This window comes from Botryllus schlosseri, chromosome 6 (assembly GCF_051294905.1).
Source record: "Botryllus schlosseri isolate E-star chromosome 6, Bs_hap1, whole genome shotgun sequence".
Classification (NCBI taxonomy): Eukaryota; Metazoa; Chordata; class Ascidiacea; order Stolidobranchia; family Styelidae; genus Botryllus; species Botryllus schlosseri.
Window position 1 is genome coordinate 4,252,003 of NC_137241.1, and position 15,094 is coordinate 4,267,096.

A 15,094-nucleotide genomic window follows, 5' to 3' on the forward strand; every position below is an offset into this window, starting at 1 on the left:
CAGATATTTCGTCGAAGGAGCATTATTTACCCTATATTTTCAATTGTCCATGTCAATCCAGTATGACGTGACAATTGAATATTCGTGACGTCATTGCTAACAAAACAAAACAAAAAACATGTTTTAAATTAGGGCCTCGTTTTAAACATGTTTGTTTTAAATGCAACCCTATGACCAATATATTGCGAAGCCTTCATCAGGATAGAGGAAGCGGGCGGTCCTCACTAAAACCATTTATGGCGTATTTACGGACAATTTGTTTTTAAAATGCGAAACGGGCGTCTCATTTACGTGGAATATTCCAAATATAAGGTATTATGGAACCAGACGGAAGTTATTTTCGGAATCCAAATTTCAAAATGGCGGTAATCATAGTGACCAAATTTGAAGCATGCGGGGTATCGTATAAAGATGTTTTATTTTCCCATAATGAATGAATAATATTTGCTTACGGTCCGAGGACCTATTCCTGGTAGAAAATGCATGATTCAAACCCAGGCACTGTCTCATGTACCACACTGAACTTTCAAAACCTAAGTCGACAGCCTTCAAGTGGTTGGCCGCAAGTGAAAATTCCCCCGGGTATCCGTGAAGTATGTCAGTCGAAAAGTTGCGGGAATCAGCGGAATTTCTTATCTTTCATGTCACTCGAGTTCGCAATACTGCAACCCGTAGCGAGGGCGGTTTGAACGCGTACGATACAAAGAATTTCATTACCATAGATATATCTGGGATTCACATCTGCTGCTGTGTTGGCGTTATACTTGTAAGCCGGTTTCAACCTAGATTGATCATAGGCGTCATTCGAATCCAAACTTTTGTACGGGTCGGCGCAAATGGTTCTCACACGTCAAAAGACGATGGACTATGGACCAGAGCTGGGCAACTATAATATTTTTAGATTTCTAAATTAGATTAGCAATAAAATTCTAGCTGCACGCTTTTTCTTAGAATTACTGATATCGTGAAAACTTGGAAATTGAATTCAATCAAATCAAATTCAATTCGTACCAAATCATATTTCATTCTTATAAAGCAAGATATCGGCAAATATGGTAAATGGTCCGTCTGTAGCATTGTCATGGAAACCATAAACTAGATTAGAATTAAAATTAGAGCATAGAAACATTTCACAAACTAGATAAGGATTAGAATAAAGAAACATTTAAAAATTAGATTAGAGTTATATCACCGGCATTGCACTATAGTTAGTCAATTAGAATTATCTGTTTGTCCAAGTCTGCATAATATGGACCTGTATTAAAAGCACACACCCCTATGGTAGGCTTACCATACGTCCTCTTTTAAGAGGATTTGTCCTCTTTTTTGACTTTTTTGAAAGTGTCCTCGGAGGACGCCCTTTTGTCCTCTTTTTTGAGATTTTGTCCTCTTTTTTGAAAATTTAGGTCAGATTTAGAGTAAATTGCGAGTGATATGCCACAAATTAGCGCAGAAGTGAAGCTCCGGCGGGTATTTCGGAGGGCAAAGTGGTGATTTCAGCTCTGAGCGAAAAGAAGACCTTTTTTTTTTTTTTTTTTTTTTTAGTCAACCGTTCATGAAGCGGGTGAAATTTACCTGTTTTTGAGAATTCTTCTCCAGTTTTGCTTGTCTGAAATTTCTGAAAAAGTGTCCTCTTTTTTCATTTCCGAAATATGGTAAGCCTACCCTATGGTATGCACACAATAACAATTGCCATTGCTAACCACCACGCAAACGACGCTGTAAAGCACTGAATGAACTTTCTAAAAGCTATATGCCTCCGATCTGTCAATCCAACCTATCGATGGATTTCTGCAAGACTACTTTTCAGGCATAGATGCGGACTCTGCTCGTGCGAAATTTCATCGTGATAAGACGAGGGTGTCCTAAATCTGATGGTGATGAATGAGTTTGTGTTTCCTGAATAGGAGTGAATTATATGGCTTTCCATGACAAGATTGTGGAACCAGTTCGAGACGAGAGCAATTAGAGACCAATTTGTTGTTTGTTGGAGTTGACGCGTTCTCTAATGACGCCATGCCCTTTTCCACACCGCTTGCAAGAATTTATCAAACCACTGCTCTCCAACTCTCCGCGACTTTGTAAGCACTAATATTCAATTCGCTCCTCCGGTAACAGTAAGCATTCGGCCTACCGCAAATACTCATGAAAGATAGAACAAATCCACAATCTCTTTCATTTGTGTTAGATTTTTCGCGTTGATAGGGTCATGCACTATAAATATTGCATGGTATAATATAATATGTCATACTTGGGACAGTATAGGGAGCTATTTTACAACGTAATGAGAACGCGACCAAGATGCAGTATGGGGCAATTGATATGTCCTTGTTGTTTGTGGTATTCATGGAGTTTGTCGACTACTATGGTCATTTACACCAAGCCAATTTTCTTCATTTTTTCCGTAGCTGACGTCTTGTAGCACGGCCCACAGGCTTTTATAAGACATCGCATACCAGTGTTGGGATGACTCGAGTCATGACTTGACTCGAGTCACTTTGCTAAAATGACTTGACTCGGCGTGTCCGAAATGTGGATTGACTCGTGACTCGGAGCAAAATTCACGAGTCAATTTCAAGTCATCAAGTAATCGGTGTCGATAAAAATCACTGTATCTTGCATATGTTCGGATTGTTCGCGCAACATTGGTGTAACCCGTGAGAGCGACCAATCATTCAATGATCGTGCGTTTTACCGAGCCTACATTGTTCTCTCACAAATATATTGATCGCAAACGAAGTGATCGAAGCTTACAGCCAACGTTGTCGCAAACTATGATATAGTGAGGTATTTTAATAGCAAAATGTCCATTTCTGTTGTGTTCTTAACTCAACCAAACCTCTTGTTTTATTGAAATTATATTAGAAAATAGTTTATATAGTCCTCAACCATTGGCGCAGGCTCGAATTGTATCATATCAATTTGCAAAAGGGTAATGTATTGCATCTTATCAATTCGTTTCGCTATTCGTTATTTTGGCTGGTAACTATAAACTGAGGCTGTGCAATTACTTACGTAGTCTATTAGTTCTACTTAGATGTGAGCGATACAGCGCCTTACTTGCGTGCATATTTAACTCTATATTCGTTAATTGGTTCAAAATCAATGACCACTCAATCTGTATTTCAGACAGCAATCAAAATACAATGACGTAATCACGCCTCATACTTCTAAAAGGCAATTTGACTTGAATTGTGACTTGACTCGTGACTTGACTTGACTCGAGTCACCTCCAAAAATCGAGTGACTTGACTTGACTCGAGTCACCTTCGAAAGTCGATTGACTTGACTTGACTCGAGTCAAAATGTGCAATGACTTGAAATGACTCGTGACTCGAAGGTAGTGACTTGATCCCAGCACCGCCGCGTACACGGACTGGATGGCGAGAAGGAGCCTAGTTACACCTCCAACACTTCGATAGGAATTCTAAAGCCGACCTCGGTTGGACTCGAACCCATTGGTGTTTCGGCCACTACGCTATCTCGCCACTGATATGTCCTAAATAATCGTTGCATGATTCTATGTACCAGTGATGTGCACGAGTGCATCAACTAGCGGCCCGCAAGAGAAAAATCATGCACTCGCTAAGAAGTGCCAATATTGAGGAGTGTGTGGCCCACGAAGTGAGTGTAATAATGAAGCTTATAGTCTGGTACATTCGACTTAAGCTCAAGTAGGCTAATACAATGGACACAAACTTTAAAATATGCATTTACTGACTTCGTACACGAATATTTTCGACAAAATTCATTCAATAACGTGGAATGTTTTCTCGCTATGCACGATTTATTCCCAGATATTAATCATAATTCTTATTCATAGATATAGAGCTGCTATAAGCCCTCCTTTTTCACGAAATTTAAAATTTCCTCCGAGGATGCCCCTAAATGTCCTCCTATTTGGCAATTCGTCCTCCTTTAGAGCTTTTACAGCTAGGATAAGGGGCATGTTCAATTGAAAATCATCATAAATGACATGAAACAGGTAATACGGACGGTCGAGCGGGTCATTCGGGAGTCGAATGAAAGTGATGATATGTTTTTAGTCAACACCACAAAATTAAAGTCACATTCGATACTTATACCTTAGCCCACTTCTGATGTTAGGCATGAGCAATCTTGTCATATACCATAGTAATATAGTTTAAAAGTTGGCGTTCATACTTTCTATGCTTGAGCAGGGATTTCATGTAACTTCGGACTTTTTTTATTCATTGTGGATTACAGTATTCCGATACTTGGTCCAGCCCCAGCATATCAGATTCATCTGAGATATATCCCTGATTCTAATTTAGAGAGTTCTATAATCAATTCGCATGCCGGTCAAATTGCGGAAAAGAACTACAAATAAAGCTACGTCTAAGTAGGTGCAGTTGCTTTTATTATCGTGTGGCTGCCGATGCGTTAACTCGCCTCGCCACACTGTTTATTTTCATCCTAACGCAAATTACTAATGGGGTTACTACAATTTTAGATGTTATTTTTCCTTGAAAGCAAAATAGTTTTCCGCATATATCATATCTGCTTGACAGTGATGGATTACTTGAGTGGATTTGGGATAACGGAACTATATACGCTGCCGCCCAGGGGAAACCTCACCGATTCATAATTATATCTAATAGGCGACATACACGAATTAGGTACCGACTGAGTAGCAGCAAACGACACGGCACACGCCTGAATTGCGATCTCCAAATGAAGTGTAACCACAAACAGCTCACGGATTGCAATGGGATTGAGATTATCGTTGCTAATTGGTAATAAAACACGACTGAAGCGTTTGCAATATTCCAAATCCACAAATATTTAGTCCAGATAAAGAACATCATTGCAAGTGTAGCATAACTAGAACATAACTAGAACAACCATGAGCGCAAATTCAAAGCATATCAAGAAACGTATAGGCGAAATATTGGGGTAATAGATGTTGCCATAAACCAGTAGCTCTCAATCGCAGTTACGCGGACCGGTGCCGGTCCGTGGCAAGTTTCCTGCTGGTCCGCCAAATATTAGAATTTTATATCTCAATTCAAAAATGCGAGAAGTTGGGCGCATGTCCATTAATTAGAGAAATTAAACAATAACTTAATTAAAAATCTATTTTTTACGGTCTCGCAATAGAGAATTCATGGGCTACTGTGGACGGACGTATAGGCTACGCCTCAATGGAATAGGTGTTATAAGAAAGTGTTCAAAAGTATAAGAAAGTTATATGTGAAAGCTACGGACACTTTTAAGCAAATTTCGTAAATTCGGACACGACAATTAAACGACACTTTGCAGTGAGTAGCAGCGAAGGATACCAAACAATCACAGCCAGGTTAGTGATCCTTAACAGGACTTGGCGAGCTTCGCCTTGCAGAAACTTCAATAGTAACGCGTATAGATATCGGCTATCAAAAAGGCATTATTAATTGAAGTTTACGATATTACATTTAAGATGCGTGCTTTTGTCGTAATTAAATTTACGGTGAATTTTGATTTTTGAAGGTTTACCGATTCGCAACATTTATTTTGATGGTTTACCGGTCCGCAAGGTCAAAGAGGTTGGGAACCACTGTTGTAAACACCAAACTATTACCGTATGTTCCTGGATAAAATTGAATTCGTCGCATATCGATTTTCAATCACCGAAGAAAGGGTTGGTGTGATTATGTTCACAATAATATCAGTCTCAACGTTCACAATAAGATCAGTTATGTTCGCAATAAACAACTCCCCACCCTCATGACTCTAACCCTTGATCGTGGACTTACCTTATTGTGAATATTATCGCGTCAACCTGTAGGATTCAGGTCCCTGCGATACATTATTTCGATCGAGTCTCATAGGTCGGCCACTGATCGCTTGTTTTTAGCACTTATTAGGGCTATCGGCGCTCACACTCGATGTCAGCACAATTTGGAATGTCTAGTTGTGTTTTGCAACATATCCAATCCATTTGTGTCGACAGCAAAGCGTATCCTCTCCCAAGCGACAAGTCGCAGCTTTCATCTCCCCAATTCACGATGCCATACACCACCCAGCGGTGATGCTCCAAGCAAAATAATGGCGCGCCTGAAAATCCCTTTCGAAAGATATGTAAGAATTAAACGCTCCGCGACAGGTATCGAGAAAAGATAACAATTACCCGTACCAAAGAGATATGCACATGAGCGGACCGGTAATCGCACGAACGACATTATTAAGACAAGCCTACATCATGGGCGGCCAACCCAACCCATGGCCCGCAAGGTAATTGCCGAAATTAGTAATATGTAAAAAAAAATCAATTATCCAGGTAATTTATTATGAGCTTGCAAAGGCAACCAAAAATTTGATTAGCCTGATCGCGAAATTTAGGATGTTGATGACTGAGGCATCAGTTATACGACACATAGGCGTAGCCACGGGCCACCCACAATTTACTTCGATCTTCGTATATGACCATAAAGTACAGTAAATCAAGACATATTTATTGGACTTGAAATTTTTCTCAGCACTCCGCTCGATTTCTGGCTTTTAGTATGGGTAACCCAAATACGATCAGAATACTGAAGTGAGCCTAACTATAATCGCAATTACGAGAGAACGTGTCGTCCAACATGCGACTTCGCGACTGCACTGGCAGAAAGTTCGTCAGCGATAAAACCTTTGTCGAAGCGCCGAATTAATCCTGTCCTTGCCAAATGAGCGTAGCGGTTGACAAAGGCGACCCACAATATATGCAAGTAACAATATTATCGACCAAATTCATTCATTAACTTTGAATATTTTTCCTTTAGAGCAGCTAGGAGATTTCATGAAATAATAGTTATTGATTTTGATGCGCAGTAAGTCTTTTTTCACCGTTAACTAATCCTTTTCACTCTTATCGGACGACTAAAAAGGTCATCAACATTCAAGTGGCACGCGCAATGGTTCGTATATCGTATGTGGCCCACTGGCCGAGAAGGTTGGCCCTGGCCACTCCTGTCCTAAATCAATTGCTATCGCAATCTTGTGGTGTATTGATTTTATTTAAATTTTAATAAAATGATGATGATGATGATGAATGATGAATGGCTATCAGTGGTTCACTGAGCCAGTCTCAGGGTTCCACTGCAGGGCGGGACACACTCAATCCTTACATATAATATGCAGGGCGGGACACACTCAATCCTTCCATACAATATGTGATAACACGAAATCGAATCCCTTCATTCTGAAATGCCGGATCTCCAATATTTATCAGCTCATTTGCAAACAGGCAACTTTTATCATGCTGTTGCGTTTCGTCCGAACAAAACGAAGGCACTTTCTGAGGAGAAGTCTCGTATTTCTAACTGTCTCTGAAGAGGTATAGCTGACGGCTGACTGGTTTGCAATTAATATAGATTATGTTTTCGTACTGGGTGAAACTCATAGTTTAATTGTGTTGTTCCTAAGACCTTGTAGACGTAGGCCTGCAGCTCATTTTGTGCACCAGTAATGTATTAGATGTGTGGTGAGATGTGTAATATGGTAGACTTTCGTTTTTGAGACTGGAAAGTTCGGGCCCCCGAAGGCTCGCGGATTAGCGTTAGGGTTCGTCGGGTTATCAAAGGTGAGGAACCACTGACCAAAATTATTGTCGTGAGACGAATTCGCAGCCATGTGCTTTCTTACAGAAACACAAAATGTTTGGAAATAAATCGTACTCTTAAGAGAACCCAAAAGATGGTACACGATAAAAGAACCTCTCAGAATTAAGTAGGCCTAACCCGGTTCTGGGGCCGCCATCGAATAGTCCACCGGACTTGTAAGAGACTGGACAGTATTCCCTTATTTCTGTGTTTAATTTAATTACTATACGGTTTTAGCATATCATCATTATCAGTCGGCGTTTGTCGTTCTCTGTTATTCAATCGCTATAGCTTGGTTCTTCTGGTTGATTCATATTGTAATGTAAATCATTATTGTTATAAACCCTGCGCGCATAGTTTCGTACGTTATCCCTTCGTACTCCATTTGTGTTTATTCCAATCTGTCAAGCATCATTTGGATGAAAATGCCGTGTTAGATTTATAGCGCGGTACGAATCTGAGTCTGTTTTCGTGCATCACATTTTGGGTGTGTATCTTCTCGCTCAGAGTTTATACTTACTTTGCAAGGAACATCGAGTGGAATCCCTTGCGAGTCATTTCTGACAGGCCTTGTGCTTTTGATCTTGTCACAGATATTGTAATTAACGTCGTACTTCATTCGTTTGTACCTCCTTTGGCAGGATGTCGGATCCTCCAACTCTACCTTGAATCCCAGGAATCGCGAGTTTGACGGTGCTGAATGCGTGTAATTGAAGGTATGATGGGTGCTTACGTTTAATGCAATATACTGAAGCTTGTGTTTACCTAGAATGTTTTCGTTTTCTTCCGCTTTTGAGATCACGCCCCACCCACCATAATAACAGGTTCGGCTTTCCATCGGTACTACGTTGGGGTTTGGTAGACAAACTGGATTTTCGTGATATCTCAGTAACGGAACCTATTCACAAAAAGGCAATTCGCCATATAGTTCAGGTCAAAGTTCACGATCGACAATATGTCGTCACCAGAGGTGGTCAGTAAAGAAGTACTTCTACTTTTTTTAAGTACTCAAGTAGTTTTCGCTACTTGGGTACTTACTCAAGTAGATCTAATTTACCGCTACTTCGACTTCGTAATATTTCGTGATCTACCTACTTACATTTCGCTATTTTCAGTTAGTCGAGTAGAAGTAGTTTAATCCTCTAATCAGGAAGATAGCCTGAGGAATTTCGGGGCTGTTTTCACTGAGTATCAACATAAAAGTTGAGTAACGCCCAGAATTTTCGTCGCGCTTCGCGCACAGTGGATATGGAGTAACCAATATGATTTCACGAAAGTATCGGTGACTATAACTAAAATAGCGCGTTGCGTGGTTCCGTTCACACAGCATTGTCGCCCATATGAAATATTTTAACACCGTAAGCCTACATATGGCCCATCATAACGTTTGAAAGTGATGTTTCGCAATCTAGCATTTACTTATCGTATCGTAATCTAGCAGTCCATGGCGTGTCCTAATCTGGAAAAGTGGTCTCCGACTTCATTTTAGCTTTAGTTCTGATTTAGCATACCGTCTTCGAAACTTTCTGGGCAAAAGACATGGAATACATTTTCCGCATTTAGAAGTAGTATTTATATTTCTTTTTCATTTCCCAGTATCGTACTTTGAGTTCGAATTAGTTTCAGTTCCTTTGTATAGAGGACATACATATCATACAGCAACTAATACAGAGATGTAACTTACAAATTTTCTCATTACACACTGTACTGATTACAAGCACACACATTCTCACTACTAGTAAACATTGGTTAGAAACGAAATTTAGGAAGTAGTGAAATAGCATATATGTCTAGTCTATATGCATTTACTCAAGTATTCGAGGACTAGAACATGCAGTCTTTCTTAATCATTTGTTTAAAGATATCTTTCAAAGCAATTGTTTTGGTAATACAGAAGTTGGAGTCGGAGTCAGGGTCCTTTACGCAAACTCCGACTCCAGTCAGTATTTTTTCCACGACTCCGACTCCAGCCACTATAGTTTTCACGAATCCGGCTCCAAGGCGTGCTAAAAGAGACTCCGACTCCAGCAAGCGAGAATTAGCCGAACTCCGACTACACCGACTCCACAGCCCTGTCAGCAAGTTATATAGATGTCAGTCGCAGTTGTGTCTGGACTTTCCTTTCATGCCTAAATAATTGATCCAGCAGATCGCTGTGATTTCGACAATTTATAAATTTAATACTGCAGTCGTATCCGCTTAATTTGGGCACCGTATAACCTGGACATGATACAAAATTGCAGTACAAAGAAAGGGTATAGTAAGGACTCTCACGTACGGGTTGGTTAACCCTACAGATCAAGCACCACCGCGACATACAGTAAGGGAAGTGAAGGGGTTCAAATTCTTACCGACAATCTCAACAAAGCGATGTCATTCTTTTTCACGGCGCTGTCGTACGCTGGATGCAAAAACAGCTCTTTAATCTCCGCGAAAGAATCAGTAATTCCTCTCACAACTTCCCAGTCGGGACGACCGCGAATAACCACTCTTTGTTGCCAAACATGATATGCATTATGTAAGCCAACCGTCCAACTTTACGCGAGATGATCAGACTTGTGCAAACTAATGGTTTTAGTATAGTGCTAGATCTAGTTCTGGTTCGGATTTTTGAAAAGTGAGTAGTTCTAATTGCGTAATATTTCGAAAAGCCAGTATAGTTCTAATTCTACTTCTAGGTGTCCATTAACACAAATTAGTTGCCAAACAACTAGAAAACACGTGTCGACGGTTATCGTGAATCGCGATACCGCTGCTTCAGTTCTTGCAGTCACGTATACTAGAGGCGTATAGGCAGAGGGTGGGTACTGGGTATGGGGTCGGAACCCCGTCCCTTTGAAATGCGAATTTTATATCCAGTATTAATTAGCTAATTTGCACATCAGTAATTGTAGTTGCTTCGGAATTGAATTTAGTTGTGTTGTGTTGTAGTTAGTTAGTTGCGGTCGTTAGTTCTAGTTCTAGTTCTAGTTGCACATTTTGAGAATTCAGTAGTTTGCCCAAGTCTGGATATTATACTTACTTCAAATACCTATTGTCGTTCACGCAATGCAAGGCCGTTAGTCCCCAACGCGAGCTTATCATAGCTCCCCCACAAATACTTAGGACTCGCCTTATTTTCGTAACGTTGTTTCGGAGAAGATAGTTCCTTTCTGCTAATTTCGCGATGGATAATGAGGTCTCGGATTTGTTGGGATTGAGAATCGCAATACTTATCATCCAATGCGGGACTAGAGCATAGATAGATACGATTAGTGATCCTGATATATGCATAAAGCAACTGATATTCCGATAAAGATTTACCTCTAGGCAGCTTCTTTATTGACACATCACCGCAGTTGTACCGTAAATATCTCGCTTCTTTGCGATCTGGCTCGGTGAGCCTTGCTTCATCCATTTTGGGCAACGCGCCGAAGTAGAAATCAATGACTTCTGAACAGCATATATGAATGCATACGAACGGATTTTGTCTCAACGAAGAACTTGGTATGGTTCTTTTAATTGGTACTACTCAGGCATAATTATCAGTGTTGGGTTGACTCGAGTCATGACTTACAGCTTAGGTTGTCGTAAACTAGTAGTAAAGAAATTTAATAGCAAAATGTATCAATTTGTAAAGGGGTATGTATTGCATCTTATCAATTCGTTTCTCTATTCTCTATTCTCTATTTTGGCTGGTAACTATAAACTGAGGCTATGCAATTACTTACGTAGTTCAGCAGTTCTACATATATGTGGGCGATACAGCGCCTTCTTGCGTGTACATTTAACTCTTTATACGTTCATCGGTTCGGAATCAATTACCAATCAATCTGTATTTCAGACAGCTCGCAAAATGCAATGACGTAATCATGCCTCATACTTTGAAAAGGCAACTTGACTTGACTTGACTCGACTTGACTCGAGTCACCTCCAAAAATCGAGTGACTTGACTTGACTCGAGTCACCTTCGAAAATCGATTGAATTGACTTGACTCGAGTCAAAATGTGCACTGACTCGAATTGACTCGTGACTCGAAGGTAGTGATTTGATCCCAACACTGATAATTATTAGGGATGGTGTGGACGTGAGGTTCACGTTCGCGTTCTGTGTGTGAGCCTCAGGCGTTTAGAGATTCCAGTTCACAAACGAACCTTGGTAAATTCTGCACTGTGGACCGTTTTCATAGATTGCTATATCAGGTCATTATAACATCTTTGGTTGACATTCTTTGCATTTCAACTTCGGCCCACTCTATGCATGGCGCTGGCAGCACAATAAAATCAACAATAAACGAGCATATGCACCATCCCAATCTCGAAACTTTTACTTTCTTTGTTACAAAAGCTTGCTCGAAATAGCCAGTTTTACGCTTGTGAATATTTAGTGACTCTCTGCTGTCCGCTTGACCCGCAATCACACAACATCAAGAGCGAAATACGCTACATGTAAGTATAGTCAGTGAATGGTGTTTATTCATTATATATTCAACCAATCAATAAAATTTATGTAAAGAACACAGCGTTGTCTAATGTAACAGATCTAGCAGGAGTATACGGGATCAATCTTGATTTGATATGTAGCCTATATTGTACCATAAAACCAAATCCGTGCGATTGCGGTGTTGGCTACTGTATAAACTTGTTAATGGAGTAATAGAGTATAGCAAGTATAGAAACCCGTTTTACGCTCTGCTTAATATTAATATAGCAATAGTCAGACGCCCAATACATTATCCGGTCTGGCTTAGACAGTTAAGGCGCTAGCGAACTTGAACCTTTCAGAGGTTCACACTAGGGATGGTGTGATCCTCTGAAAGGTTCAGGTTCGTGTGAACGCGAACCTCATGGCGTCATATTGATAAGTCCCACCCTAAATTTCCGTGAAGTGATAGCCTATATTATTGTACACGATGCCTAGCGACGATTCGGGCCACATAATGCCAGAATGCTGAAGTACATATTGACGTTTCAAACGTCGCCAAATGTATCAACTGGGTCAATCAAATGATATAATAATCCCATAAAATCAATATCTTGCGTCGCTTTGCCAACTATTTCGACGAGGACTTGCAAGGGGATATAAGCTTACGCCTTAACGGCCTGGGCCAGACCGGACAATGTATTCGGCATCTGAGTATTGCTACGTTGATATTGATCACAGCATAAAACGGGTTTCTATACTTGCTACCGATATTATACCCGTAAACGTTATACAGCAGTAGCCAAGCCAACACACCAATCGCACGGATTTGATTTTTATGATACAATAAACATATGAAATCAAGATTAACCCCGTACGCCTGCTAGATTTTTTACATCACACAACGACATTAATTTCATTGAAATGGTTGAATAAGCATCATTCGCTGACTACATATTTCGATCCGGATGTTGTGTGATTGCGGGTCAAGCTCACAGCAGCGGGTAACCGAATAATCACAATCGGAAAGCTGGAGATATCGAGCAAACTTTTGTATCAAAGTTAATATATTTTAGATTGTCATGGTGCATGCTCGTTTAGTGTTGATATTTTTATGCTACCAGCGCCATGCATAGAGTGACCCGCAGTTGAAATAAATTTCAATCAACGATGTTATAATGAAATCAAAATTGTAACGTATCGAAAAGGTTCACAGTGCAGCTGCAGAACCTTCCAAGGTTCGTTTGTGAATGTGAACCTCTAAATTTCTGAGGTTCACACACAGACGCGAACGTGTACCTCATGTTCACACCCACCCTGGTTCACACCATCGCTTTATTACTGATAGCTCTGAATAAGCTAGCAAATTAGCCCAAGTGTTCCCCGGGTTAGCAAAGATTATTATATTCGCGACTCCTACACATCTACAAATAATCTTTTATATCGTGAACGGTCCGTGGACAGTGGACATATGAGCATGCGACATTATGGCATGCGACAATTGGACATATGACACATGAGCATATGGGTTAAATTTAGGTTAGGGGTGGGTTAGGGTTGAATTTAGGCTTGGGATAGGGTAAGGCTTGGGGTTAGGATTTATAAAGCGGTTCATCCCAGGGTTATGTTTCGGGTTAGGGTTGGTTTTGGGGTTATAAAGTCACATGCTGAAGTGACGCATGCTAAAGTGTGACATGCTCAATTGTCGTTTTCCATTGTATCGCATGCTCATGCTCATATGGCGGGCAACCATCATGAACTTGTTAGTTTTGATGAGTATACCGACGGGTTTGGCCAGAAGAATTGAGAATATACTCGTCAGATAGCTGATCAGTGGTCACATGTATTGATGTTGGACATTGATGAAACTAGCAACGTGTCAGTGCAGACAAGTTCGATGAGTAGGCGATTCCCATGAAACTCATATACCATACAGAGTTCTGTTTCTTCTAGTGACGCTACGGCAGTCACCAGAGTGAGTTGCAAAGTGAGCCTACCGACACACTGGCAAACTGGCATGCTAGCTTATTGGGAGATTTAAACGTCACAACGCCAGTGCTTACTAGTTTCCAACCTGAAGAGTCGAGCGCGTCTTCTTTACCGGGAGAGAAGGCTTCGATATTATTCCCTTGACTCTTCTGATGCATTGCGACTATACACACTGATAGAAATAAGTTGGTTTGTCATCCACGTACCACGATAATATACCTGACCTGACCTGAGACAACAGAAACCACCAGTGCAGTAAGCATAAGGACTCCAACAACACGAAGCGATGTCGTTCTGGGGCGGATGTATTTGTTCATCTTCACTATTCGGTTCACTTCCATTGTAGATCTAGCTTATTTGACCATAGATAACTAACCTACGGTAACTTAGTTATCTATAAATTGACAGTCGGTTCCGGTCACTACTACAACTCTTCACTGAACTGATTGCCTAATCATGGAAAACTGATCTGGATACCGGTAGGTGACCGTGACCAGTAATATTCGCAATTTCGTTAGTGACGTAATAATGTAGTGTAATATTGAGAGGCGCATGTAATAATAATAAATTAAAATAATGATCAAGCCCTGATCCACCTAGAATCTGTCCTCCAAGTTTGAAATATCGGCATTGTTCAGAACAATCGGGTAACCGTAACACAATGGCTATAACAATGACCCGTTGCGACTCTCCGATTGTTCGAACAATGCCGATATTTCAGACTTGGAGGACGGATTCTAGGTGGATCAGTGCCTGATCATTATTTTAATCTATATTTTCGGAATCGGTGCAACAGTAGCTTTCGATCAAGACTAGATTCAATAATTTCTGCGCTCGGGAAGATAGCTTTTGGATTGCCAGAAATCCTACAGTCGCTTACGCAAAACAATTCTCCACTCCACCCTCGGTGAAGCGGAACGAAGCTGCAAAATCGGTCTATATAAATTAATCACTGTACGCGACCGATTTTGCAGCTTCGTTCCGCTTCGCTGAGACTGGGGTGGAAAATTGTTTTGCGTAAGCGACCGTAGGATTTCTGGCAATCCAAAAGCTATCTTCCCGAGCGCAGAAATTATTGAATCTGGTTTTGATCGAAAGCTACTGTTGCACCGATTCCGAA

At 40.6% G+C, this 15,094-nt stretch overlaps 1 protein-coding gene across 2 annotated transcripts in view; it reads right to left on the bottom strand.

Annotated features, from left to right (window-relative positions):
* Positions 1-14,864, bottom strand: part of LOC145440934 (putative serine protease 45) — a 30,898-nt gene extending 16,034 nt beyond the window's left edge. The window contains exons 1-8 of one of the 2 annotated variants that reach the window (XM_080318712.1): positions 14,204-14,864; positions 14,060-14,146; positions 10,887-11,015; positions 10,606-10,813; positions 9,935-10,073; positions 8,349-8,481; positions 8,104-8,279; positions 1,571-6,067 (exon numbers count right to left, since the gene is read on the bottom strand). In XM_080318712.1, coding sequence (XP_080174838.1) covers positions 5,870-6,067; positions 8,104-8,279; positions 8,349-8,481; positions 9,935-10,073; positions 10,606-10,813; positions 10,887-11,015; positions 14,060-14,146; positions 14,204-14,315 — 1,182 coding nt within the window. In that variant the 5' untranslated portion in view covers positions 14,316-14,864 and the 3' untranslated portion in view covers positions 1,571-5,869. Of the gene's footprint in view, positions 1-1,570; positions 6,068-8,103; positions 8,280-8,348; positions 8,482-9,934; positions 10,074-10,605; positions 10,814-10,886; positions 11,016-14,059; positions 14,147-14,203 lie in introns of those variants that run through there. The other variant, XM_080318713.1, reaches the window with a different exon arrangement.
* Between the last annotated feature and the right edge of the window lie 230 nt (positions 14,865-15,094).